This window comes from Balaenoptera ricei, chromosome 7, assembly GCF_028023285.1.
Source record: "Balaenoptera ricei isolate mBalRic1 chromosome 7, mBalRic1.hap2, whole genome shotgun sequence".
NCBI classification, from domain to species: Eukaryota; Metazoa; Chordata; class Mammalia; order Artiodactyla; family Balaenopteridae; genus Balaenoptera; species Balaenoptera ricei.
In genome coordinates, this window is record NC_082645.1 from 102,570,425 (window position 1) to 102,596,359 (window position 25,935).

General features: G+C 56.0%; 3 protein-coding genes across 4 annotated transcripts; 1 reads left to right on the forward strand and 2 right to left on the reverse strand.

Annotated features, from left to right (window-relative positions):
- Nucleotides 1-158: 158 nt before the first annotated feature.
- Nucleotides 159-5,229, reverse strand: AAMP (angio associated migratory cell protein). Of its 2 annotated transcripts, none has more exons than XM_059928669.1 (11): nucleotides 5,034-5,229; nucleotides 4,398-4,550; nucleotides 3,559-3,678; nucleotides 2,910-3,049; nucleotides 2,510-2,654; nucleotides 2,146-2,229; nucleotides 1,931-2,046; nucleotides 1,666-1,769; nucleotides 1,436-1,526; nucleotides 1,088-1,242; nucleotides 159-652 (listed from the first exon to the last, which is right to left on the reverse strand). In XM_059928669.1, exons 1-11 carry the CDS (start codon nucleotides 5,152-5,154, stop codon nucleotides 577-579), a joined length of 1,305 nt encoding a protein of 434 aa, XP_059784652.1. In that variant the 5' UTR covers nucleotides 5,155-5,229; the 3' UTR covers nucleotides 159-576. The 2 variants fall into 2 exon arrangements, with proteins under 2 accessions (XP_059784652.1, XP_059784651.1); XM_059928668.1 differs by having other exon boundaries at nucleotides 4,398-4,553.
- Nucleotides 5,230-5,578: 349 nt separating this feature from the next.
- LOC132369212 (probable hydrolase PNKD) lies at nucleotides 5,579-8,058 on the forward strand. The gene is made up of 3 exons (XM_059928673.1): nucleotides 5,579-5,670; nucleotides 6,431-6,599; nucleotides 7,687-8,058. Exons 1-3 carry the CDS (start codon nucleotides 5,604-5,606, stop codon nucleotides 7,877-7,879), a joined length of 429 nt encoding a protein of 142 aa, XP_059784656.1. The 5' UTR covers nucleotides 5,579-5,603; the 3' UTR covers nucleotides 7,880-8,058.
- Nucleotides 8,059-8,781: 723 nt separating this feature from the next.
- On the reverse strand, nucleotides 8,782-25,193 carry TMBIM1 (transmembrane BAX inhibitor motif containing 1). The gene is made up of 12 exons (XM_059928670.1): nucleotides 25,087-25,193; nucleotides 16,160-16,392; nucleotides 14,840-14,940; nucleotides 13,983-14,047; nucleotides 13,735-13,788; nucleotides 13,230-13,280; nucleotides 12,662-12,701; nucleotides 12,376-12,413; nucleotides 12,111-12,198; nucleotides 11,711-11,806; nucleotides 10,621-10,674; nucleotides 8,782-10,229 (listed from the first exon to the last, which is right to left on the reverse strand). The coding sequence occupies exons 2-12, from the start codon at nucleotides 16,350-16,352 to the stop codon at nucleotides 10,083-10,085; spliced, it is 927 nt and encodes a 308-aa protein (XP_059784653.1). The 5' UTR covers nucleotides 16,353-16,392; nucleotides 25,087-25,193; the 3' UTR covers nucleotides 8,782-10,082.
- Between the last annotated feature and the right edge of the window lie 742 nt (nucleotides 25,194-25,935).

Here is a 25,935-nt window from a genome sequence, read left to right on the forward strand (position 1 = left end):
TCCAGACAGGCAGGCAGCTGTAGGTGAGGCTGCTGCTGCCTGAGGGGTGAGCTGAGGCACCTTGAGACCCAGCAGGTGTGGCAGGGAGCCTCACCCTGACACGCCCCCCACCGGTTCCTCCTCATGTCCGGCCACCACAAAATCCACACAGACATGTCTCTGGGAAGTATATTTTATTTACATTTTTAAAATCTGTTAACTAATATCTCTTCCTCCTTTCCACCCCCAGAGACTTGGGAAGGGAAAGAACGGGAACTTCAAAGACCTACTCCCCACATACAAATACCCCCATGGTTCACACCAGCAAAGGAAGTGAAAGAGAAAGAGGTCTGAACCTCCCTCTGAAGGGCCTGCCAGGTCTGGGCGAGGACTACGAGGAACAGGGCGGGAAGGAGGGGCCCAAGAGGTGGGTCTCTTAAGAGAAGAAAGGGACAGAGAGGGGGCAAGTCAGTCTGAAGTGGTTGGAAAGTGAGTCCGAGGCCCGTCCCCTCCTCTTCCCTCCTACCCTACCGCCTCTGCTGATGGGGGTCTCTCTGTGCCCCCTCCACACCAGACACAAAGCAGAGGCTGCAGCCGTTAGCGGTCAGGCCTCTGGACACAAAATACTTTTGCTTTGTGGTCTCCTGACGTGGTCACCACCAGGGAGGCATCTCTGTGGACAGAAGACCCAGCTGGGAGGGACTGGAAGACCTCAGGCCCACCCCAGGCCCACCACCCAGGGGCCCTCTGGGGGCCTCCTCCAGCTCATCCTCAACTCCAGACCCCTAGTGCCTGGCGCTGGGCCGACCCACACCCAGTGAACACGCCTGAAGCCAGCAACCAGCAAGGGGATCAGAGGAGAGCTGCCCGCATGGGGGAAGGGGTCCCAGCCCCTGCGCCCGGGGGATGAGATGTGAGGCCGCACCGTCAACAGAAGACGACTCCCGCAGGCCTGCCAGCACTCCTGCCTCACAGGCAGGCCCAGGCCTTGGGGCCCAGCTGCCCTTGGGCATCGCCCCCTGCACCCTAAAGACCCTGTGACCCCCCCCATGTGCTATTCCCACCTTCCAAATACACAGAGACCCCAGCCCTTGCCCAATTCACTCACTTGCTGAGAGCAAAGTCCAGGATCTCGGCCGTGTGGCCCCGGTAGTCAGTAAGCAGGCGGCCGGTCCGAGCATCCCAGAGGCGCACAATGCCGTCCAGGCTGCAAGTGTAAACCACGGCGGTGCCCGCCTCCCACAGCAGCTGCACGATGCCCGACTGCAGCAGGGTACGGCAGAAGCGGGTGCGGTCAGGGGCGGGAGAGCCGACAGGCATCTGCTCCCAACTCTCAAGGAAGGAGGGAGGGACCATGGGCCATAGGGAAGGACCAGACAGGAGCCAGGTATGGGGCAGACGCTCCCAGAGACCTGGGATTCTCATGGCCATGGCCATGGCTCCAGGCTGCCTGTACCTGGTGCTGACACTGGTGCCTGAGGGTCTGCGTAGACAGGTCATAGATGGCCAAGGTCCCATCCAGGTAGCCGACAGCTGCCAGAGGCATCCTGGGCAGAGGAGAGTATCACGACAGCTCGTGGAGGGACCTGGACTTGGGGCCCTTTGGTCCTCCCTGGTCCCCCAGCCCAGGCCCCCTCCCCCAAGCCCCCTGCTCTTGTGTCAGGCTGAGACCCCGCTCACACTCACACACTGCAAAAGCCCAAGGACTCCACGGAGTTGGACTCGCTCTCCTCCCCTTCTCCCAGATTGGGCTGGGAGGCCACGGTCTCGGGTCTGAAAACGCCCACCACCTATGAGCCAGGGGAGAGGATCAGAGAAGAGCCTGGAAACATGGTCCTCTATTAAGAGAAGAAAGGCAGTGGGGCAAGAAGGCTGGGTGAAGAATAAGAGAGGAAGGGGAGGAGACACGGAAAGTGGAGGGCCCCAGAGCCAGACTCCAGGTCCCACTCACCTTGCCGGTGGTGGCACTGACCAGCTTGGCCTGGCAGTCCACAGAGCCAGTTAGGATCAGGCTGCCATCCTGGTTGGTGGCAACACAGGTCAGAGGGCCTTGGTGACCCTCGGTCCCTAGAATGAAGTAGAGGAATAAGTCAGATTTCATCCTGTCCCAGGTCTCAGCCCCTGCCCCACAAAGGCCTAGGTTAACACTTTCCCCACCTCAGATACCTTTTAGTACATGGATAGAGTTTCCCTGCTTCAGGTCCCAAACCCGGATGGTGCCATCTTCATAGCCGACCACAGCTCGCTTCCCTAAAGGGCCAGAAATGGAGATGAAGAGAGAAGAACAGATAGCACACTCAGACATATCAGCAGGGGAGGGAGGGGATGGGGGCAAGGAAGTGAGGGAACACACAGTGCCCCAGGGAAGACCCAGTTCCGGGTGGAAAGGGGGAGCTGTCTGCTCTGGGGCCTGGGAGGTCAGTGCTCCCGAGAGCAGGCCTCAGAGTTTGCTGGCGGTGGCCCAGGAGGGAGCCAGGGAGACGCGTAACTCTGGTCCCCACCTCTCTGCACTCAGGAAAGCTGCTCTCACCATCAGGGAGGACTCGGCCACAGGTGGCTGGGCAGTTGGGGCCCTGGAAGGTCTTGCAGTCACCATTCGGGACCTTCCACATCCAGGTGTTGCCGTCAGCCGTGCCCGCCAGTAGGACAGGTGCCCGAGAGTGCCACTCCATCCACTGGGCAGAGACAAAGGCTCAACAGGGAGGCCCCTCACCCCATCTCACCTAGGAGTCTGCCCCATGAGCTCTGCCAAGCTTTCCCCACTTCTGAGTCAGCAGGGACATCCCAGGGAATGGGCCTATACATTCTTGCTGTACTCTGGGAGTGTACTGGCTCAGAGCTGGCTTGGTCTGCTCAAGGTGGCACGGACCCCCCCAAGGTCTCACCCCTCCCCCGGCCCTCAGAGTTGAATCCCACTCTGATGATCTCACCTCCAGATCTCCTGCTTCAAAAGACCAGACCTCCTCCTTGGTGTCCACCTGCCACACTTTTAAGAGGCCACTCATGTCCCCTGTGGCCACTAGGGTAGAGTCGTGGCTGAAACCAGCACAAGTCACAGAGTCTTTATGGCCTGCAAAAAAGAGTGGGCAGAAAGAGAAAAGAACATCAGGGTACCTGGTGCTGGGGACACAGGACCCAGGTATCTGGCCCCCAGAAAGGACCAGCTGGGAAAAAAAAGGATAGGTCCCAGCAGAACAGGTAACCAAACTCAGAGCTGCTCCAGGAGCCAACATCCCCATGTCTCCCCAGGGGAGACACTGCTGGCCCCCCACTCAACCCAGGCCTATGTCTTCCCCATTCTGTCCACTCCACATCTCTGTCTGAAATACTCACAGCCTCCTTCCTGCCCCAATTCTCCTTCACTAGTGTCACCTCCTCCCAGGCCTTTCCCTGACTCCCTCAGCCAATCAGTGCCTTCCTCTCCCATGCCCACAACAGACCATGATATTCTTTGGAGCCCTCAGGCCAAGTATAGAGCTGGCAAAACGGGAGTCAATAAATGGCTATTGGATGCACAACCACTGCAGGCCAGCCCCCTAAGACCTCAAAAGGGGCAGGACCTCACCCAGGCCCACTCACCTGCACACTCAAAGAGCAGTTCCCCATCGCTGAGCCTCCACACAAAGGCTTTGTCATCTTCGCCCCCTGTCACTGCCAAGGTGTTGGTCTTGGGGTCCAGGCTCACACAAAACACAGATGCTGTCCCAAGAGATACTCCATGAGTAAGGAGACGGGGCTCCCACCTAGGGTTCTGTCCTTCGGGACCTTTGGGAAGCCCACCCCCTTCCACCCAAAGTAACACGTCTTTCCTCCTGGAAAAGAAGGGTGCATCCAAGTTCTTCTAAGTTTCAAGCATCAGGTTGTTGGAGAAATCCCTCCCCAAGCTTGCCGAACTCTAAGTCCTTCTCCAGGAGAGATCCCCCTTCGGTGCTGTTCCCTTCACCACCCCACACTGATGCCCTGGACAAGAGCAAGGTACACGTGCAGCGCTTACAGTTCTCAGCATGGGATGCCACCAGTCTGGGGTCTGAGTGAGGAAAGTGTCATGTTACTGGTTCCTTATTAAGAGCTAATATTTAAGAGGATTATCTAAAACATGCTCCAAAAGGTACTATTACCTGTAATTTACAATAAAGGAACTTTTACCAACGACAACTTTTTAAAAGTAAACTAAAACCCACAGACATTAATAAAGATCATAAACAGACGAGTAGCTGGGATAGGATTTGAACCCAACTGCTCCAGGAGCCAAGCTCTCCTCCATTCCATCATACTGCCCCCCTACCTGTGAGCTCCTCCAGGGCAAGGCCAGCATTTTCCCACCGCTGTGTCCCTCATAATGCTCCCGACACAGCGGATGGCTGATGCTCAAATGCCCACCTGGATTGAGTTTACGATGGATCTCCTCAGAGACCTACCCGAGTGCAATGCAAAGGTGACCTCGCTATCGTCTGGGCCCTCCATGCTGCCGACCACCCCTTCCTGGGGCTCCAGAACCCAGCCCTCCTCATTGCCCTCTTCTTCTTCCTCTTCCTCAAAGTCCACATCTTCCATCTCCTGGGCCAGATCGTCTGCTTTGGGGAGAGGGTTAAAAGATGGGGTTCAGCAGGCGGTAAGAGGGATGGGAAGTGCGGGGAGGCTGGGGTGGTCGTGTGGCAAGAGGGCAAGGTGAGGTCAGACAGAAGGGGTGAAGCGTCAGTGGGAGGCGGCAGGGAGGAGGGGGCGTGTGACGAAGGACAGGAGAGGTCTGAGGACCTGGGGTTGGCAAGGGACCGTGTGGTAAGGGAGGAGCGAGGGAATGATGGGAAGGGGGTGTGTGAGGGGAAGGGCCAGGGGAGGCGTCAGAGGAACCCCCACCCCGGCCAGGCCTGAGAACTAAGTGTAGGGTTGGGGGAGAGGGGAAGGGCGAAGGAGGTCCGTAGGAATGACCGGTGGGGTGGCGGGTGGCGGGTGGTGGGGTGGGGGTGGGGTGGGGTGGGGAGGGGGTGAAGCAGGGGTCAAAGGCCAGGGGTGAGCGCCTCCTGTCCCGTGGCCTGAGGATCGGCAGCTCTCACCCGGGTCCGGCGGACCGGGATCCAGTTCTACCACCTCGATAATCTCTTCATCACCATGGAAGCTTAGGGTCTCCAGTGGAGGGGTGTCAGCGGTGGCCCCGCTTTCCGATTCGGACTCCATGCGGCGCAAGCGGCGAACCCACTGCTCTGGGCCCAAACGCCTCCCAGAGTCAGCCCTGCGCGACGACGCGGAACTGGAGCCCCTCCTCTCGGGAGGAAGTAGGCGTAGGCGACTCCCCGGCAGGGAGAGCGACGGCCTCTCGACCAATAGCGAAGGGGGTGGGCTGGCTTAACCACCAATCACAGGGCAGAGTTGGGAGACGGGGCCGGGGCGTGGAGAGGAGAACCCAACTCGGCCCGACCTGACTCCGCCCCCAACAGGAGGGCAACAAGCGAGCGTGCGCGCCTCCGGGGGCTCTCCTGGGAATAGTAGTTCTCCCGGGTCTGCTCCGCGGGCTTCTGGGAGATGTAGTTTCTGGTCTGTAGGCTGGACGGGAAGAGCGGGGGAGGTCCCTTACGCAAACTACAATTCCCGGCGGGGAGAGCGGTGAAGGGGGGTGGGATCTGAAAATGGCGGCGGTGGTAGCTGCTACGGCGCTGAAGGGCCGGGGGGCGAGAAATGCCCGCGTCCTCCGGGGTAAGGAGAGGGACCCCAGGGAGGGCCGGACTGCAGGGGGCACCCTTTTTTTCACATCCCGCTCGGCGATAGCAGGAGGTCAGGGCTGTCGATTGCTGCCCGCACCCCTCTGCAGGATCTTAAAGAGTCTGGGACCTAAAAGATGCTCTCTAGAGGTCACCCAGTCCATCCCTCAGCCTTCCCGTCAAACGACACCTCTGGGGTCTTGCAGCGAAAGGGAGCCCCAAGGAAGCCTTTTAGAGTCCCGTGCTCCAGGTGTTTCACACTCACCGCAGTGCAGAGGAAAGAGCCCTGGGCTTCTGGAGGCTTGGGTTCTAGCCCCGGGTAATTAGCAGTTTGACCTTGGGCGAAGCAGTTCGTCTCTTGGGGCTTCAGTTTCCTCTTCTATAAAATGAGGGGATGGAATAGACTACCTTTAAGCTCCCTTCCAGTGCTAACATTCCGCAGTTTGAAAACCATTTCTCGGATTTCCTTAATACGTCTCAATGTGAGCCCCACTGCAGTCCTTCACATCCTGTCGTCTGATGAGATGAAGAACAGCGAAGCTCGCTCTCCTGGCACCAGGGTGATGAGCCCGCAGTGACGTGGAAGTGGCTTTCAAAGGTGCCACCTCGATGGCGATTTTCCCATTTCCCTCTGGACTTTCCCTGGTACTTGTTACTCCAAACTGCAGTCACTCCCCTTCCTCAGATCTCAGCAATTCCTTCCCCGGGCTTTCTTCTCACCTTCTCTTACCTACCTTCCTTGCCTCCATCCACAGGGATTCTCTCAGGAGCCACAGCTAACAAGGCTTCCCAGAACAGGACCCGGGCACTGCAAAGCCACAGCTCCCCAGAGTGCAAGGAGGAGCCTGAGCCCTTATCCCCTGAACTGGAATACATTCCCAGAAAGAGGGGCAAGAACCCAATGAAAGCTGTGGGACTAGCCTGGTGAGTTTTAACTAACCCTTTGCCCACCAGTGGGGAGTGGCACCAGGGGAGGGTGGGACCCAGAAACTTCTCCAAGTTTCAGGTGGTGAGCTGAATCCAATGTTGCGGAGACAGAATTGCTGGGCGACAGAATTGCTGGGCGTGAGGACTGGAATCTCAGAGGACTGGGGCAGGGGAGGGAGTTGGGAAAGTATGTGAAATTGGAGAGATAGTGGGTTTTCTGTGGAGTGAGCTGAACTAATCTGATTCATATTTGGGTCCCTGGCCTCATCCTCTCTTTTGGGAGCTTGGGGCAAGACCCAGTTGAGATTTTAATTGAGATCACGCAAGATTATATTAGTTGTATAGTAGTAGCACCTACAAGGTGTTCAGTGCATTGTTATTTGAATCTAACTCTGATCTTAATACGTATTATTGATCAATATTAAAAGAAAAAGAGGGGAAAAATTAACATTTTTTCCAGCACCTAAGGTGTGCCAGTACTTTACCGTGTAATGTTTTAGTCTTTCTGAGATAAATAGGACATCCCCATTTTACAGAGGAGGGAACTGAGGCTCAGAGCTGGATTCTCACTAGGTCTTGTGACTCCATGACCTTTCCCCACACTGAAGTGCCGCCCACGTAGCAGTTACTCAGATTAAGAAGGGGAGTCGGGGAGGGGTTATGGGGTGGTTTAGGCAGAGGGAATCTTTGCCAACACTTGGAGAGGGAAAGAGGATGGGCTGTCTGGAAAATCTTGCACAGTTGCTACAGCAGGAGATGGCAGGGCTCATGCTGAGGAGTGTCAGGCTAAAGGGGAAAGGAATGACGAGGTGGGCAGAGACCCAACCACACTGGCCCTTTTGTGCCGTGCCTAGGAGTTTGAACTTGGCCAAGAAGTGGTAGAGAGCTATTACGGGGTTTTGAGCAGGGCAGCGACAGAATCTGATTCGAGTGGGACCCTCCAGCAGCCAGCACAGAGGCTGAATAGATGCGAGTGGTATTGCAGTGTTCGTGCAATTAATGAGGCTGGAATGAACTTCTCCCCAGCTCCTCTGGCTCAGGCTTGGCCCCTCCCCAAACCCCGTGCACATCTCCCCACCCATAGGGCCATCGGCTTCCCCTGTGGTATCCTCCTCTTCATCCTCACCAAGCGGGAAGTGGACAAGGACCGTTTGAAGCAGATGAAGGCTCGGCAGAACATGCGGGCATCCAACACGGGCGAGTATGAGAGCCAGAGGTTCAGGGCCTCCTCCCATCATGCCCCAACTCCTGAAGCTGGGTCCAGGGTGCAGTGGTGAGGAACACTGCAACCCTCCCCTAGACTGTATTGATTGTGGCCTCCAGACTGTCAAGTCCTTTCTGGTCTTTGCCTCTGAGGCCCACCAGAGGGCGCATGAAGCCCAGGCTGCTGCCAGCCCCATCCCCTTCCGAGAAACCAGCCAAAGGCAAATAAAGTTACTGAGTGTTTGAGTGGAAAGGAACCAGGACTGGGTTTGTGAGTCCCTTGGGATGGGAGGGGCAGAGTGTGGGGTTGGTTACTCATGTGTGCTCCCTCTCACAGAAGCCTCAGTGTTCCAGGCTGAATGGTTGGGGAAACCACAGAGACTTAAGTACAAGCCTAGGCTCAGGCCCTGGAGACCAAGCCCTCAGAGCTGCTGGCCAGGAGGGTGGGGTTCCACTCAGCCTAAACAAATAATAAAGAGACTCAAAGAAGTCGTTCAGGGTGTGGAGTTTAAAAAAGCACTTAATCCTCTTGGCTGAGTCCAAATGACTCAGCCTCTCTGGGCCTCAGTTTCCTTGTTCGTTAAGAGGGATTGAACTAGTGATTTCTAAGGCAGGAGTTCTACACCTGAACATTGTGGTCCATCCCCACCCCCACGCCCCATATGTGAAATCGTGTGTACACATACAGTTTTGAGGGGAAGAGAATTCACAGCCCTCGTGCACTTTTGTAAAGGGTCCATGATGCAGAAAAGGTCATGTGCGATGGCTCTGAGCAGCCCCTGCCAGACCTGGGGTTGAGGGTTGAGCCATCCATCACCAGGAAGCACTGGGACAAAGTATATTTGGTTATCGTAGAAAAGGTAGAAGATACCAAGCCAGAATGCAAAGCTAGGATGTGGATGCATTGGGCAGAGCCAGACAGATTCTCCCAGAGCTGACGACACCTTAAAGTGAAGAAAACCAGAGCCAAACAGGGTTTTACCTTCTAAACATTAAACTTTATTACATTTCTGGTTATGTCCTTTTGTGGGATATATTTAGGGCCAAATACTTAATAGAGAAGCCCTAATTATACCCTTGGGCTGATTGGGTCTCCACCCCAGCCCATAGAGTGACCCTTGTCCCCCTTCCCCATTCCAGCTTGAGGCACTTGGTGTCATGAAGAAAGCGGTAGTTGGCTGGAGAGACGGGGCCCAAGTCTTAAATCCCCCAAGCGTGAGTTAACAAATTAAGAGGGGCGTCTCCTTCCTCTCAGCCCTCCCCGAGTCAGCAGAAGGGAAGAACCATGGGTAACACAATAAGCTTTCGTATCTCTCAGGGTGGGGGACCCCAAGGCATTTCCCCTGCCCACACCTCAGTCTCTCTTCAGCCTGGTTACTTCCTGGCCACACGGCCAGGAAGTGGTGATCCTACACACCACCCCATCTCCTGACCTTTGTCCCTCACTTTCTGCTCTGAGCAGCCTGAGCACAGGAAGCAAGAGGTCCCTCTGACTAGAGATCTCAGAAGCACCAGGGAGGCCCCAGGCAGCTTTGGAGAATGGGGACCAGGTGGCCGCAGAGGGGCGTGCTCTACCACCACAAGCCATGAGGAAGCCCCGGATAGATGCTGCTCTGTATTGGCCTCTGCGCTTGACTTTGCTCGCTCTCCTCTTCCTCCCCACCCTTAACCCAAAAGATCAGTATATATGTGCTATCGAAAGAAGAGGTTGAAGCAGGGGAGACCCACGGGCACAAACCCCCTCTACCTTCCTGAGTCAGAAGGCGCCAAGGGTTGCCGAAGAAGTACAGGATAATGCCTATGAGTCCAGGAGGCAGGGGGCAAAGCTCTCTGGCTTTGCTGGGGGCTAAGAGAGGAAACAGCTCCAGCTATCAAGTCCAGAAGCCTGTGGCAGAAGTGGGAGAGGAAACCCCATCACCAGAAAGTCCCTCCTACCTCTCATATTCCATTTTAGCTATCAAATAGGCTCTTTTCATCCCTCCCCACTCCAACCCCAACTGTTAAGGATTTGGTGCCCCATAGTGGGCGGAGGGAGAATGCACATCTTTGGCCCAGTTCCTGCCAAGTCCACTAAGGGCAGGAGTTAGTCCCTAGTTCCTCCAACCCCACCAAGTACCTACACATCCACAGCCAGAGAGGCTACCCATCCCCGGACAGAAAGGAAAATGGGCATATTACTTGAGGGGAAGGAAAGGGGTCTAGGCCCAGACCCAGGTCACAGGGCCCAGCCCTCTAGGGAAAGGAAAGTCCAAGGTAGGGCGGAACGGGAGGTGCTCCTTAATTGCGATCCCCCAGGAGCTGCAGCACAAAGGTGAAGATGTAGACAATGTCTGTGTAGATCTGCAGGGCGCCAGTGATGTAGTCCTCCGGGCTGATGGTGTACCTCCGGTTCCCCAGGACCAGCTGTGTGTCGTAAGCCAGGAACTGCAGGACAGGAAGCCACACATGAGGACCCAGGGGCTCAGTGGTCAGCAGACCTGTCCTGGGAGCCTCTGGGCCATTAGATGTGCTTAGGGAACACGTTAATGAACAGCAGAACACGTGGTCTCTGCCATTAAGCAGTTCACAGTCCAGAAAGGGAGACAGACACACCGTCTCCATAATACGGCCCACTGACTGTTCTCATAGCAGGCGGTGTGAACAAGAGATGGCGGGAATGCCCAGAAAATCAGTGGACCCTCTGGACAGTAGGGAAAGGGAAGGGCGGCTGTGGCCCCACTCCCTGCCTCCCAAGCAGCCTACATTCACCATCCTCCCGGTTCCTCCCCTCCGTCCCCTCAGCTCCCCTTCCTAGAGGGGGCAGGGCTTTACTCACCAAAGTGAAACAAATGGCCCCCAAAGCAGCATAGACCATGTGCAGCCAGTAAATCTGGGGAGAAGGGACAGGGATGGCATTAGAAATCTTAGCATAGCTTGGACTGAGGCAGGCCCTCAGGACCATCTTCCCCCCTGGATGTCTGGCCAAGTGCGAAGATCCAGGAAGCTAGCTATGTGAAAGGACTACTTCTACCTTCCAGATCCTGGGAGAAATTAAGAATAGTAACATATATGGTAGAGAAAACAGAGGCCATCGTCCAATGGCCATATAAAACCAATCACAGCATCCTTTAGCCTAACCAGTCTCCAAAGTTAGTCAAGGCACAGAGGTGTCCACTATGCTTCTGGAAGAAAGAAAGTGGTTGAGTTCTAGCTCTGGGAGGGGCAGACCCAGGCATGCACTGCTTGAAGAGCCCCATCGCCTTTACCCTAGTCATGGTCAGCCTTCAGTAGACCGTGTTCCTGCAGCCCAGCCTGGGAGGAACAGACTAAAGGAGAGGGCTGGGAGGGAAGCCCCCCAGCCACCCTGATAAACAGCAGAGTCAGGGAGCACCCCCAGGGCAGCCCTTCTCAACAGCCCTCCAGGGGCCTATCCACAGAAGGGCAGGGCCAGCCATGGTCAAGTGGGCAGGCGGCCCTCCCATTCACATGCTTCCCCTTCCAGCACTGTTCTCCCCTTCCCACCATGAAGCTCCCCTCAGCCTAGGGGCCTCACACGCTGCCCCTCCCGCTGACTGGAATAAAAGAAGAGTTAGATACAGTGATCCCTAAGGTCCCTTCCACCCAAGCCCATCTTCTCGGTCCTCTGGGTTCCTCAGGCAACCTGCCTCCGAGAACCTGGTCTCAGCTGTCAGACAGATTTAACCACTGCTTCCCATAGGAATCCCATGATGCTATCCAGGGCCTCAGGTGCTATGGCTCCCAGGAACTGCCATTTCCAAAGATACCCCAATCCAGAGGATGGCACTTCAGCGTGGGTGCCTTTGCTAGCCAGTCGAGAGGTTCTGTGGGGCCTGCTACACCATGATATACAGAAAGTCTGCCCTGGGCACTGGGTTCAGTGACTCCAGCTCTCCTGGGACACTCACATATTTGAAGGACAGCACGATGGCAGTGACAATGCCAGTCACCATCATCACAATTCCCAGGACACAGAAGAGGCCTGTGCATGAGGTGAAGTCCACCTGCCAGGAAGAGAGGGGGAGGCACGTGTCAGACGGGCCACCTGGCCCAGCCAGCCAGGCCCTCCCTCTTCCTCCAGGGAGTCCCAGTGCTGCCTCCTGGGGGCCATGGGAGTGACCGTGACATTCTAAGGACAGACACAGGAAGCAGTAGTTGTGAAGGGAAGGGGATTAAGGTCTCTGAGGGAAATGCCTGGCATAGGGGTGTGGGCCCTTCCAGGCCCGCTCAAGTGCCAAGCCCGGAAGGCCAGGTCTGTATAAAACAGGGGGATGGGGTGGCCAGGGAAGGGCCCTCCAGTGCCCTCACCTTGGTCTGGAAGCAGAAGATGGTGACTGAAATGGACACCACAGCAGTGATGATCATTGCAATGATGACGGCTTTGGTGTCATACACACTGCAGGGAAGGAGTTGAGAGAGGCCAGAGGCACATGCCACACACGAATGACTCCAAAACTACTACTTCTGGAAGCATCGTGCCCAGAATCCACCCATACAGGTGGCTGCCAGCCCAGAGATGCCCCACGCTCCCCTGTAAAACACACCACCGTGTAGTAACTGTCCTTGAACGTACCTGGAAATGGTGCCGGTCATGTAGCCCATGGCAAGAGTCTGAGGGAAGGACAGAGACCAGAGTGAGACACTTAAGAAGAGAGCCGGGGCCCTGGAGGCACGGCCAGGAGGGTTTGCCAGAGCTGGCGATACGTGTGACTGAGTAGGAAAGCCCGGGGAGACCAAGGGCAGGGGTCAGGGTAAGGTCGGGGAGACAGCTAGGGACATCTTCCACCATGGCGTTCCATCCCTTCCCTGGGACCAGCCCTCCCTCACCATCTCCACAACCTGGACCTTTCTAGACTCACGAAGAGGGTCAGCAGGATAATGTTCCATGGGAAACGGCGTCTGAAGGGAAAGAAACCATAGTTAAGTGGTGTGGGGCCGGCCAGGTCTTAGAGGCTCTGTTAGCAGAAGGAAATTCTTGGCTTATGTGCCTGGAGAATTAGGCCTGGACTTGGGGGAGGCGAGGCTGGCACGGCCCTTGATACCTGCTCAGGTGTCTATGCAGGGACAAGAGGGACAATAGGACAGACCTGGGCTGTGGAGCCACAAAGACCTGGATTCGTTTGCAGCTCTCTGACTACCTGTGTGACTGTGAGAAAGTTCCTCAGCCTCTCTGAGCCTTGGGTTCTTCCTATCTGTTAAATAGTTTAAGTGCTACACATCTTGCAGGGTAGCTGTAAGAATAAGAGCTAGATAGCTAAATAGATCCCGCACACGCGAGGCACTCTGCACACGGCCGAACGATAGCCGCCGTCATCATCATCATCACTGCCGGTACGTCTCCACTTAGCTGCTCTAAGAAGTCCCCTTTCTGTGCAAAACAGCCCCACACCCCCATCCCTTCCCACTGTCTAAGTCTCTGGGACTCACCTGGGTCCCTGGCAGCAGGCAAGGGTCAGGTACGTGACCAGGAACACAGCACTGGGGAGAAGAGACAGGGAAGTAGTCTCCAGACCCACTCTGCCCCTTGGCCCCATCCCGGCCCAGCCTGGCGGCACTCAGCACGCCGGCAGGCTGGAGGTCCAGAGAGCTATCTAGAAGTCTGAGGGGAAGCTACCCAGCAGGAGAAGATCACCCCAGCCAGGGGCACTGAGGACATCTGTAACAGGGGGTTTGGCCAGGGAGGAGGCTGCAGGAGCCACCGCAGAGAGGCTGCCAGAACACGGGGACTGTTCTGCAGGATGCACGTTGCCACCAGTCCCCCACCCCTGGCTCTCAGGAGTTCCGTGACACTTACACTTGGTGGCACACACCCACACTTCCCAGCACAGCTGGGAGGGCCCCTCTCCAAAAGGATCTGATCCCTGCCCCGAAAAGCTGGTCAACTGTCACCCCTCCTCTACTTGCCCCCGTGCAGAGAGGAGCACAGACTCACTAGGACGCGTAGTAGACGGCCAGGTTTGCCTTCACGAACTCGCTGACTGGCTTCCTGTGGAGCAGGGGGGACAAGAGAGGAGTCACAGCGCGGCTTTTCTGCCTCCCTGCCGAGGCCCTTCCCCCTCTTCTCTCATCGCCCACATCCCAGAGTTGAAGGCCCACCCCAAGCCACGCTCTCAGCAGGTGACCCAGAGCCCAGGACCCCAGAGCTACTTCCCAGCGGTGCGGAGAGGCCTAGAGACTCACACAAAGGTGAAGATAGCGATGATGGCCACCGTGATGAGCAGCTGGATGGAGATGATGGAGTAAACCTGGAACACAGGCAGTGATGGGGAGCACGGTCACCACACTGCACTCCCGGCCTCTCCCCAGGAAGCAGCCGGCCCCTGAGACCAAGGAGCCCAAAAGACCTTACCACCCTAGCCCTGGCCCCTCTTTCAGAGGTAGGGAGGAGGCTCCTGCCTCATTCTGAAGGATCTACTTACTCCCCTTCCACTTGGGAGCCTGCCCCAGCTGCAGCTTGGCAGAGAGGCTGCCCCCAGTAAGGGCTCAGATACTGTACACGCACCCCCCAGGGCTGACCCCCAGCCCCCGCTGCTCCCTGTCATCTCCCCCTCCCTGCCCAGCACCTGGCCTCCACTGGCACTCACTGCCCTGCCTCCGCCCCCTGCCTCACCGCACTCCCAGGTACAGCATCCGCACCTGCAGTTCAGCCTGACATTGGTCAGGTATCTGTCCACCCTGAGCAGGTGCTGGGCACACGTAAGATGGGGGGGCAGGGGCTGCGAGCGAGTGCAATCAGTTCTGGCTTCAAGTTGCTCCCGTCTAACAGGAGAAGGAAGCTTGCAGGGGGCAGAACACTTCAGCAGAGGCTGCCCAGATTTTCCCAGATTGAATCTGCCCCCCAAAACAAGGTCAAGGAACAGAGGAACAAAAGGCGGGCGAACACAGTTTAGAGGAACTGGGGTCCCCTTTGAGGAGAGTGCAGGGCTACAGAAGACCCGGAAGGCAGCAGCATATGTGTGTGGAAACGGAGTGTCCCCCCGCTCTGTTCCCCCAGCCCCAGGGGCCCAGATTCACCGGCCTCCCAACCCATATCTCACCTTTCGGATGAAGGCGTGTCGGACTTTCCTGTCACTCCACTCTCCAGATCCGAAGTTGTCACTCACGGCTCTCTCCTCCACATCATAGCCCTGGCCTGGGCCTGGGGACAGATCACATATGACCAACTGGGGACCTGGGACGTGTGGCCTCAATCCCCAAGCCTCCATGGCACTATCTCACAGTCTCAGGTATCTCCAGCCAAAAGGCATGTGTTACAACTCAGGAACTCCCCAGCCAGGTCCTCTAGATACCCTCCACGTGACCAGAGCTGGTACCACAGGGAGCAGCATACCCCTGGCCAAAGGGGGCTTAGGTGTGATCACTCTGTCAGCATGCATTTACTGAAGGGTGTGAACACCTGTGGTCACTGCCATCAAGGGGGCACGATCTCGTGAGGAATCCACGCAAGCGTGGGGCAGAGGGGCTGGCGGAGTCAGAGCAGGGGCTCCGGCGTGGAAGGAGGAAAAGGAAGATAGAAACAGCGCATGTGTGTGGAGGACGGAGAACAGAGTGTGCAGACTGATCTACATCAGGCAAACATTAGGACTCGGGGAAAACAGAAATATCAGGGGTATATGTGCACAGGACGAGGCATGACCATAAACGTGACTGATGTACCAATATTCACACCAGAACAGTACGGCCACATGACAGTTGGCTGCGCTCCAGGATTCCAGAGATGCTGCAGGGGCTCAACACATTCTTTGAATGCCTCCTTGGGAGCTGCTTTCAAAATCCGCATGTGAGCCACACAGGAAGATCTCACCACATTCTAATCTCATCTCATTTCTGACCAAATTTACCAGCCATGATGTTTATCAAACATCCAAACGACTTCTGGATGTTTGCAAAAATCAGATGTTACCTTAAGAGATAAGGATTTGTCAGCACCAAGAATATTTAAAAAAACAAAAACAAAAACAAAAGTTGCTTCGGGTTGCAAAGGCAGTTTCCAAGGAAGTGAGGAGTGTGGGTGGGGTGGCAGCTGCCTCGCTGGGCAACGGAAATGGCCTCCTCAGGTCACGGCTCTGAAGGAATTAATTACTTCACCAGCCACTTTCTTATCTGATGTGTAAGTTCTGGTGTGTGTCTTATGGACCCAGTCTCCCTTCTGAATAAAGGGGCTGGTAGGTGGTCTAGGGGGCTAGGAGCTGAAGGAAAAAGCAGGGAGGTAACAAAGATGGGGAAACGGAAGGAGAGAGCTAAAGAGAAGATGAAAAAAGGGATAAAGGAAGTTGAGAAGGAAGGAAAGGAAGTAGCCTCACGTGCCATGAGTATTGCCTCCTCCCACCCACCCCCACTGCCCTTCAGGGACTCACCATAGTTCATGGGCGTCGGGTGGATGGGGGGCATAGGCTGTGGGTAGCCAGCAGGGTGACCGTAGCCAGGCTGTGGGTAAGCAGGGTACCCGCCAGGCAGGACAGATGGCTGCCCGTAGCCCCCCGGGGGCAGAGGGTCAGGGTACAGGGGGTTGCGGTCCTCATATGGAGGGGGGGCACTGGGGTGGGACATGGTGGCTCAGGGGCTGAGGGGAGACCCCAGCTGCTGGGACCTGAAAGAAAGACGAGAAAAGCAGTCATGAGTGCCCGGGCCCCGCTCACTCAGCCCCAATCCAGCCTGCCTCTGTGGAGAGGAAAGCCTCATACTTTCTCTCCCCATCACAGCGCATCATTCCCTGCCCACAGGCCACTGTCCCCATCCCCCAGTACCATCCACCCCGCCAGCTCAGCCCCTGCCCCTCTGCCTTCACACCAGCCCTTTCTGTGTAGCTTCCTGCCATAGGAAAGCAGGAGATGGGGATTTAGTGCAGGAGCCCGAAGCAGTCACTGGGCATCAGTGGTATGAGAGCAGCAGGCCTGAGAACCACCCCGCCCCCACCCGTGTGCTCACTTAAGAAGGCCTTCCAGTGACCAGGGAAGAAGCCCGATGGCCCCAGCAAAGCCACGGGTGAGTCACAGGGCCAGCTGGGACCCACTGAAGGGGTCAGCCCAGCACCCACAGCAGCTGGCAGGAGCCCCAGGCCTGAAAGGCAGCGCCGGGGAGGAGCCAAGGCCCGACGTGGAAGACAACAAGCTAGCCCCAGGGCTGGAGCTGCCAGGCCTGGAGGCGGAGAGCCAACGGTGGCAGGCTGAGTCAGGGGCCACCTGAGAGGCCTGAGCAAGTGGGTGCACGGGGATGGCCACTGGGGGTTGGGAGGCTGCACAGAGGAGCAGGCCAGAGACAGGACTTTCTGGTTCCTTCAGATAACAGCCAAGGAGCGTCAGGCATGCGACAGCCTGTGGCTGCCACCACTCTCTTCGTGGCCTTGCCAGGGAGTGGAGTGCCAGGGAGTGCAGGGCCCCGAAGCCCCCTGGGAGGGGGAGACACACGTTTCAAAGGCCAAGTCCCTGGTGTCCCTGTGATTCCTGCCTGTTTGCCCCCCGGGTTGGTGGCCAGGATAGGAGAGAGCGCTGAGGCGTCACGCCAGATCCAGCCAGCGCCTTCTCTGAGCCTGCCTTCCCCACAGCCAGGGGAGGGCTGAGGAGTGAGGAGAAGGGAACCCCAGAAAGAGAGCCCAAAGGGACCCCAAAGTTGTACAGCCCCAGATGCTCAGCTCCGCTAAGGGAATCCAGGCCCAGAACAGTGAAGTGACTCCCAAGATCACAGAACTAGCAAGTTAATGGCACAACCAGAACCCAGGTAGGCTGAAGGTCCTGGGTAGGTGTCCTCTATATTATGCTGTGTTCTTTAGGCCCTCTTATGCCAAATAAATGGCCTTGGGGCGTGGTGTTCTCCTCTGAGGTGGCAGAGATGAAGGCTTGGGAAGAGCTAAGCAGGAGGTCCCTGGAACGGCCCTAAGCCCTGACAGAATCTGGGCCCCTTCACAGGGCCACCACCAGCCCCTAGAGCATCTCCCAAGGGAAGAACTCCAGGACCTCACAGGGAGGAAGCACGCCCAGATCAAGGTCAGCAGACATCCCAGAGGCTCTGCCAGAAGGGCGGGAGAACTGGCTTCTCTTTTGAGGGCACCCTGCAGAGTGCAGGGAGCAGATAAAGGACTGTCTTAACTCTTCTCTCTCTCTAAAACAGAGAGGGGAAGGTAGCAGGGAAGGGCGGGGAGGAGGGCTCGAATAACAGGCCAAGTCAATGAGTTATTCTGAGGAAAGCTGTTCTCCATCTTCCCAGAGTGAATGGACCAGAACAGCAAGAATGTGTCAGGTCAGAAATAAGAAAACCTTCCTGACAGTGAGGGTGTGACACAGCAAACCCTCGAAAGCAGGCCATGGCAAAGGCCCCGCATGGTGGGGTAGAGCGCCCTGAGGAAACAGGGAGCGGAGAACAGGGAGACCCAACACTGAGTGGTGTGAGTTTAAGAAACAGGGATAGTAAGTGTTTTTGAAAATATTTTGGGTTTGTCAGGGTAGGATAACATTCATAAGCAGTTATAATACCTGCATCTCCTTAATAGACTTTTTTTAAAAAGGAAGGGAGAGAAACTGGACTCTCCTGCCCTGAGGCAAGAGACTCCTTCTCCCTATAGCACCCTCCCCCCTCCCCCTCCAAATACCACCCCCCCTTAACTCCACCCGGAGGAAGGCGTCCTGTCTTCGGGAAGCAGTACGGGTGGGCCACCTGTGGAGTAGGGTTATCTGTCGTTACTGCCCTGGGCCCAGCCGACAACAGGCTAAACACGGCCCACGAGACACTGGCAGGAAAGACCCTGTGGTCGGAGGCCCCAGCTGGGCCACTTGACAGTGATGTCACCATGACCTGGTCCTGTTGGCTCCTCAGGGTGCACCTCTGTGAAATGAGGTGAGTGACCCAGATGATCTCTGAGCTCATTTCCAGCTCTAATGGACTGGGACTTATCTGACAAACCCAGTTACGCGCGCGCGAGGCCTGCCCTTTGCCTGGCCAGCCAGATGCACCACCCACCAAGCCAAGTTGGGCAAACAGGTCCCTCCCCAAACCAGAGGGTGAATCAGGGAGCACGAGGCCGGGCTTGGATAGACCACCAGGACTCTGGGGTTCCGGTCCAGCACAGTGGGCCGCTGACTCTTGAAGACGCCCTCTGCCCTCCCTCGCTCCTCCCTGTGACGCTTCTCGTTTCAGAGGAATTCACCAGCCGACCTCTCTGCAGGGAACACAGAAGCTCACAGTCCGGTTCTCTGGGGGCTTAGCCACCAGCCCATGCTCACCAGAGACCGGCACTGACCATTTACCTCACTCTGCGTCAGTTTCTCCATCTGGAAAGTGGGTTTAACACTATACCAGAGTTGTTATAAAAATTAAATGAGAAAATATTTTAAGTGTAGAGCACTTAAAATAGTGCCTATCTCTAGTTATTATTTCATTAAATCCTTATGATAGCCCAACAGGGTGGATATGTTGTTATCCCTTTTTACAATAAAGAAATAGAGGCTTAGAAGAATTAAGTCACTTGCCCAAGGTTACTTAGCTAGGGTGTGATGAAGTCGGTCAGCTCCAGACCGACTCCAGGGCTCTTAATGTCTCTGCGCTCATCCTCATTTGGACACCCTGCCTATCCGAACTTCACATCACTTCTCAAAGCTTCCCATCTCAGACCCTCTACTGACAAAAGAAGGCTCACACAGCAAGTGGACACTGAACCATTCAGCCCCTTCCATCATCCCCATGGTCCCCAAACCCTGTGCAACCACCAGGAGGAGAGAGAGTGGTCAGAGATGGAGATTCTTAAAGGTCAGCACTGAAAGGAAACTCACTCATCTAAGGCAAGCTGATCCCTCCCTTTACCAGCCAGCCAGCCACAGTGCAGGAGGAGGTAGAGTGACCTGTCCCTGGCCACAAAGTGGGGCCCGGGGCCAGGACTACATCCCAGCTCTCTGGTGTAGAGACCTGTGCGCCGGAGATGGAGAGAGTGTTCAGGCCAGTCAGGGGAGTAACTAAGCTCAGTCACACTCCCCTCCGAGCAGAGGGGCAGGAACCTCGGGCCCAGGGCTGCCAGCATGGGCAGCTTCTGAGCCCTCTCCCTGGCCACGGCCCGACCTACATGGAGCGCTGGCCACTTCCACGTCATTAAGGCCTCAGCTAGGGATGAGGTTTGGGCCTGGCATGTGACTAGGTAGTAGGGAAAGGGAGGAGTGGTCAGTATTTACTTTCATGACTGTGACTAAAGGTGGGAACCGCAGGAGAACGTGGAGTCCAAAGGGTAGGAGGGGAAAGAGGCGGGAGAAGATACAAAGTGAGTATGACCGATACCCAGAGACTGGAAACCAGGAATCAGGTCATCTGAGTTCCGCTGGTAGCTACCGGAGGGGCTCACAGTCTCCAGGGGCCAAAAAGGACCTTTAAGGTTCCCCATCGGAAGCCTGAATTTTCCTAAAATACAGTAGGCATTCGGCTTCTGTTGTTGGCATACACGCTCCAACAACAGGAAGCAAGGCTGTTCCATTGCTGGCAGCTTGAATCATTACAACATTCTTGCTCACAATGCAGCTTATCAAGACATTCAGACATTATCAAGACATGGAGACATTCAGACTCCACCCCATCCTTGTCAAGTTAGATCTAAGCTCGCTCCCCATTCTCATGACCCCATTCTCATGTCTCATCAGGAAGGAGCCAGAACCTCTCCTTTCTCCTACATGACCCGCAGGCCCAGCCATCGGAAGTGGGTGGGCTCAAACACAGGACTTGTTGGCTGTCAAGGTTTTCAGAGGCAACCTCGGGGAAGCCATCTCCTTCCCCTGGCGCCATCTCAGTGTGGCCAGCATGCTCCCAGCCAGCTGGGGCCCAGGTTCAGGCTCCCTGGGGGGCATCTGAAGGGTTAAGGCTCTGGAATCTGCTGAGAGGAAGCTGGAGCTACTGGGGTTACAGCAAGAGGGTGCGTGTGTATGTGTATGTGTGTCGGAGGGAGGGGCGGAAAGGAGCAGCTGACTGGTCCAGGCAGCCTGCCCTCCTCCCTGCCAGGAACGGGTGCCCGGAGCCAGAATGGAAAGAATAGCTCAGAGTGCGCATCTCAGGAAACCCCACCCAGCCGGAAACCCCACCCAGCCGGCACAGCAGCGCAGGCCCTGGCCTCTTGTGACCTGGCCTCTTGTGACAGCCTCCTTCCCTCCCCTTTCCTCTACCTACCCCAACTCCCCCAGCTCTTCACTCCCCTCCAAGACAACACTTCGCCCTCCTAACCCAGCACGTAGCCAGGAGGGCAGAGGAGTAAAAAGATCCACCAGGACTGGCTGGGCACGCCACCAGGCCTGACGCACACAGACCAAGAGGCCCAGAATCAACTTATCCTTCCATCCGCCTGGCCTCTGTGGTCAACAGGATGACGCCGAGAGGATCTAAAAACTGAAACGTCAGAGCTGGAATGAACTTTACAAATCATCTGGTCATTTGACAGACCAGGAAACCCCAGAGCCAAGAAAGTTCCTGCCCAGCCCGTGACAGGCCCTCTTGGTCATGGGTTTGGAACTTTCATTCCCAGCCCTGCCCACTGTCTGAGAACTCAGAGTAACAGATGCCAGCGCACGCATTGCTGAGACAGAGCCAGAACAAGTCCCCATCCCCCCAGTTCTCCGTGCCCTCCTGCTCAGAAACAGATAAGGCTGCCAACCCATGACTTCCCTCCCACCCCGGTCTCTAACCAGGGTAGCCTCTCTCCAACCAGGAACTGAGAAGGTGGCTCCAGCCTCCCAGGAAGGGGAAGCCACCCTGGAGGGCATGGGAAGACCCAAGCACTAGAGTCCCCCCATCACCCTTCTCCAGGGGAGCAAAGCAGTGTCATCAGTGCAGGTGAACTCGGAGACCCCAGCCAAGCCAGTGGTCAGAACAGCTGGGGAGTGCAGATAAGGAAAGCAGACAGCAATAACCAGGGCTGGATGCAGCTTCAGAAGCACAGCCCCATCCATCTCCTTTGTGTTTCATCTTCTCCTACCTTTTCAGTTGAACTTCAAGATGAGGAGGGGGAAAGTCAGACAGATAATTAACAACCCACAGCAGAGAAGGGAGACAAACCCCTCCCTGCGGTGGGCAGGGAAGGAAGAGAACCACTTAGAGCAGCAAGTACTGTGTATTTACTACTGGGTACCAAGGATGTCTGCTCCTCACAAGGGCCCTATGAGGGGCATATCCTTATCCCTACCCTACAAATGAGAAAACTGAAATTCAGAGAAAACCCGACCCAAGGTCCCACAGCAGGCGAACAGCAGAGATAGGTCTGAACCCGGATCTGACGTCTGACTTAGAGTGCCCTTTGCTTTTACACCTGCCTGGAGCAAAAGCCCCTGAAGCCCCCACCAGTCACCTGTGTGAATAGGCCAATACCAACACGTGGGGCCAGCTGAGGTAGTGAAGACCTTTCTCATTGACACCAATTCCTTTTCCCTCGTAGAAAGTCGATCTTTGCCAGAGCCCCGGGTTAGGAGGCAGGGAGCTGAGTTCTTGTCCTGGCTCTGGTCCTGACTCCACTGTGTGAGTCAGGGCTGGCCACCGCACATCTCTGGGCTCAAGTTTTCTCATCCGTAAAGCAAGTGCACTGAACCAAAAGATCAAAGTCCATTCGGACTCTAAGAGTCTCTGCTTTTGAACGAACAGCCTAACAGACCAGAGCAGAAGGCTTCAGGGCGGAATGACTTGCTTCCTAAAGAATCTCCGCCGGATGTGAAACTGGTCTGGACGACGGCTACAGAGGCAGAGGCACAGGGCATGACCTGGGCCTGGGGGTAGCCATAACTCCCTCTCCTCCCAGACTGCCCTCTGGACCCTGCGGCCAGCATCTCCTGGGTCTCACTCACCACAGAGCCTGCAGAGAAGCAGCGACACGCTGCAGAAGAGAAAGAGTACGAGGCAGGAAGTCAAGAGATCTGGGTTCAAGTTCTAACTCTGTCACTAACTAGTTGTGGGGATCCAGGCAAATGACCTCCTTTGGCCTCCTTTTCCCCCAAATCAGCCCACATCGGGGAAAGGAAGAGGGATTAGTTACCCGAACCAGAGAGTGGAAAGCTAGACTCATCCAGCCAGGCATTTCCCAGACTGCTCTGAAGAGCACTGCCCCAAGAGATGTTAATGGATGAGCTCAGAAACAGATAAGTCTGAAAAACAACCCATATCCCCTTTTGGAAATTCACAAGGCACAATGGCATAGGAAGCCTCTGAGAAGTTCTGCACTGAGCAAACGTGTTCACCTTTGTTCCTTCAAACATCCTTAAGCCTGGAACATTGTTATCAGGGCACACCTACTTACCATCCTGTGGCGTGCTGGCCAGGCCACCTTTGTTTTACAGATTGACCTCAGAATGATTCATGTCCTAACTCCTCATATCATAAAACCCCTGTCCTCACCCCCAGCCCCTCAGAATAGTCACATTCAGTACCAGGCATGCCCCCTCACTCTCAGAGCCAGCTCAATGCCCGGATCCTCTGCGAGGGGCCTTCCTCTCCCCTGTCCCCAGAGCCGCTATAATCTCCAAAACGGGACTCACTGCCAAGGGCTGGGGGACATCTCCAACCAGCACAGAGCCAGGAGGCTGCGATCCCCTAACATCGCCTTCATGTAATAGGAAAAAATACCAATCGTTACATATGAGAATAAGGACTCATTCTCATCCTCCTCCCTGACCCTCTAGGTACCTGGCACTGTGGCCTGTGGACTTCTGGGCATCATTTCTACTTTAAAACAAGGCCCAGGTTTTGGCCTAGATCCCCAGAATCAGGGTTGGAAGATTCTGTCAAGGCCATCTCCTCCACAGCATTCCCAACAGAACACTCCAGAAAGCCCACATCAGGGTTAACCGTACTGTTAGCAGAGACCTTCTCCCCAAGTTGCTGTATGAGCTTCCACTCTGGCCCTTCCAGTGTGTGTCCCTTGCCTGGGGCTTCTGCTCTTTCTGAAGGGTACAGGGTGACAAGTTTGGGGGATGGAAGTGCTCTTCCAGCTGAGCCATTCCCCTGGGAGGAGGCTGAGCTGAGGTGGCTATTACCCCAGCTCATGAAGTGAGGTTCTCCCCACACCTGAGGGGTACCCTGTCATTACCTCTCTGAGGTGCCTGTTTTTACAGGTGAGGCCCTGAGGTCACGGCACAAGATGACAGGAAGTCAGGGCACTTGACCCTGTGTGGTCCCACCACTACTTTCTAAGTTTGAAACTGGGTCTCGGGGTCCTCATGGCTGGGTCTCTGGGTCCTCATGGCTGGAGAGGTGGGGAGAGCAGGCAGGTGAGGAGGAAGTATGGCTGCCCCCTTGCCCCTGACAAAGCAGCCCCAAGGAAGCACTTGGCTCCTCCTGCCACCACCGGCCAAGCCAAAGGCGCCAGCTTTGAAACCAAAGCTCACCAGTGAGATGAATATTTCAGAGCCCCAGAGAACTGGACACCCGAGGGACCTTCCATGACATCTGCCTCTGACCCTGGTTCCCAGGCCTACCCCCCTCATCCCATGTCCAGGTTCCTCAGGGGGAACCCCAACCCCTGGATACCACACAGAGGCCACCGTGGGGTCAGAAGGGATAGTGACCCCCAGCGGACAAGAGCTGGTGCAGAACCCGCAAGATCAGGGCCGAGCCTCCCAGCAGCCTTCCTCCACTGCCCCTCCCGCTGTCCTCTGTCTCCACGGTTTTCCCCTTTCCCATTTTCCTGTTTGGTTTTAACTCCGACCCGAAGGGGCCATGTGGAGGATAGTATTGATACTTTCGGGTAGCTTTCTGAATCCAGTCTGAGGGCAGTGGCTAGAAGGGGGTGAACTGAGGCAAAGTCGTGGTGACAGAGGTGGCAGGTTCCCCACGCGAAGAATGGGGGCTGCTCATGGCTTCCACCCGGTCCCCAACTCACTCAAATACTCAGTCACCTGTCTACACCAAAGCTGCCACCAGGGCGTGCAGAGCCAAGCCGAGGCCAGGCCAGGCCCTGGGCCGCCTCCCCTCCCCCTCCCACCAGCTTAAGGCCGTGACAGCCTTTATCCCACGCACAGCTGGCCACCCTAGGGCTGGCACTGTGGACACGCCCAGCGACAGATACGCGCCAGGAAGCGGGGGACAGGACACCCTCAGACTCTGGCCCGATCGTGCCCACAACTCGCGGCTCGGCTCCCAAGGCTAAACAGGCGCCACTCGCCCGCCCGGGGCGCACAGGGAAAGAGAAACTCCAAAGGTGAGGGAGCCAGAGCCCCATTCTGGCCCGCTGCGCACTCCAAGAAAGTTTGCGACCCCATCCCAGCGCCGCCCCAGCCCTGGCCGGGTCCCCGCCGGCCCGCGGCCCCCCACTCCCGCCGGCCCCGGGCCCCTGGCTTGCCTGCCGCTCCCGACGGTGCGTCCCCGGCCTCCCGGTGTCGCAAGTTGAGTACCCCCTCGCCGGCCTGGACTGGACTGGTGTTCCACGCCCCGCCCCGTCGCGCAGGCCCCAGCCGGGCGCTGGGGTCCGCCCCGGTCCCGCCCGCATCCTCCCCGGTCCCGCCCGCGTCTGCCCTGTTCGCGCTCCTCCCAAGTCCCTGAGGACTTCCTAGTGTCTTCGGATTTTAAGGCATTACGTGATCATTGTTGGAAACTCAAAACTACAGGAAAAGATCACTTCTTCCCACTCCTCCCGACTCCCAGCGGCAAGCGCTTGCTTTTGATGCTTCTTTGCCTATATATATCTACGTATTTTACTTGTTTTATACGATGTTTTGCTTGTCGCTTTTATTTTTACTTCACATTTTTGCATGAACATTTTTCTTGTCACTAAATATTCTTCAAAAGCATAATTTTAAAGCCACAAAGTATTCTATCACACAGCTATTGCTGATTTATTAAATCGGTTTCCTACTTTTAAGGACATTTAAATTGTTTCCCATTTTTCTCATTATGAAACATAAATCAGTGATGAACATCCTTGACAATTCTATGCTTTTAAGCCAAATGTATTTTTCAAGTTTTAAACTTCAAACGTCCAAATGCAGAGATAGATGGAACTTAGAACCTCTGCCCCTGGGAACTAAGACATTGCCTGCCTGAAGTTACTTCAACCAGGAAAGCAGGTGTTTTAGAGTCAGAGATCCTGGGGTGTAGATCACTACAATCAGTGCACAACATTGTGTTGGGGGCTTTGCACCTGTAGTCTCAACCCTCACAGCCACTAACGGTAGAATGTACTAGTCATTCC

What these genes read in the sequence shown, in the direction of transcription:
- LOC132369212 (XM_059928673.1), top strand. Translation starts at nt 5,604, where the DNA reads ATGGCGGCGGTGGTAGCTGCTACGGCGCTGAAGGGCCGGGGGGCGAGA. An exon ending in AAATGCCCGCGTCCTCCGGG is followed by an intron (nt 5,671 to 6,430) that starts GTAAGGAGAGGG and finishes CTCCATCCACAG; the next exon opens with GGATTCTCTCAGGAGCCACA. An exon ending in AAAGCTGTGGGACTAGCCTG is followed by an intron (nt 6,600 to 7,686) that starts GTGAGTTTTAAC and finishes CCCCACCCATAG; the next exon opens with GGCCATCGGCTTCCCCTGTG.
- TMBIM1 (XM_059928670.1), bottom strand. Translation starts at nt 16,352, where the DNA reads ATGTCCCACCCCAGTGCCCCCCCTCCATATGAGGACCGCAACCCCCTG. An exon ending in ATCGCTATCTTCACCTTTGT is followed by an intron (nt 13,789 to 13,982) that starts GTGAGTCTCTAG and finishes CCTGCTCCACAG; the next exon opens with GAAGCCAGTCAGCGAGTTCG. An exon ending in GCCTGCTGCCAGGGACCCAG is followed by an intron (nt 12,702 to 13,229) that starts GTGAGTCCCAGA and finishes CTTTCCCTTCAG; the next exon opens with ACGCCGTTTCCCATGGAACA.
- AAMP (XM_059928668.1), bottom strand. Translation starts at nt 5,154, where the DNA reads ATGGAGTCCGAATCGGAAAGCGGGGCCACCGCTGACACCCCTCCACTG. An exon ending in TGGCCGAGTCCTCCCTGATG is followed by an intron (nt 2,230 to 2,509) that starts GTGAGAGCAGCT and finishes CTGGCCCTTTAG; the next exon opens with GGAAGCGAGCTGTGGTCGGC. An exon ending in CTGGACTTTGCTCTCAGCAA is followed by an intron (nt 653 to 1,087) that starts GTGAGTGAATTG and finishes TTCTGTCCACAG; the next exon opens with AGATGCCTCCCTGGTGGTGA.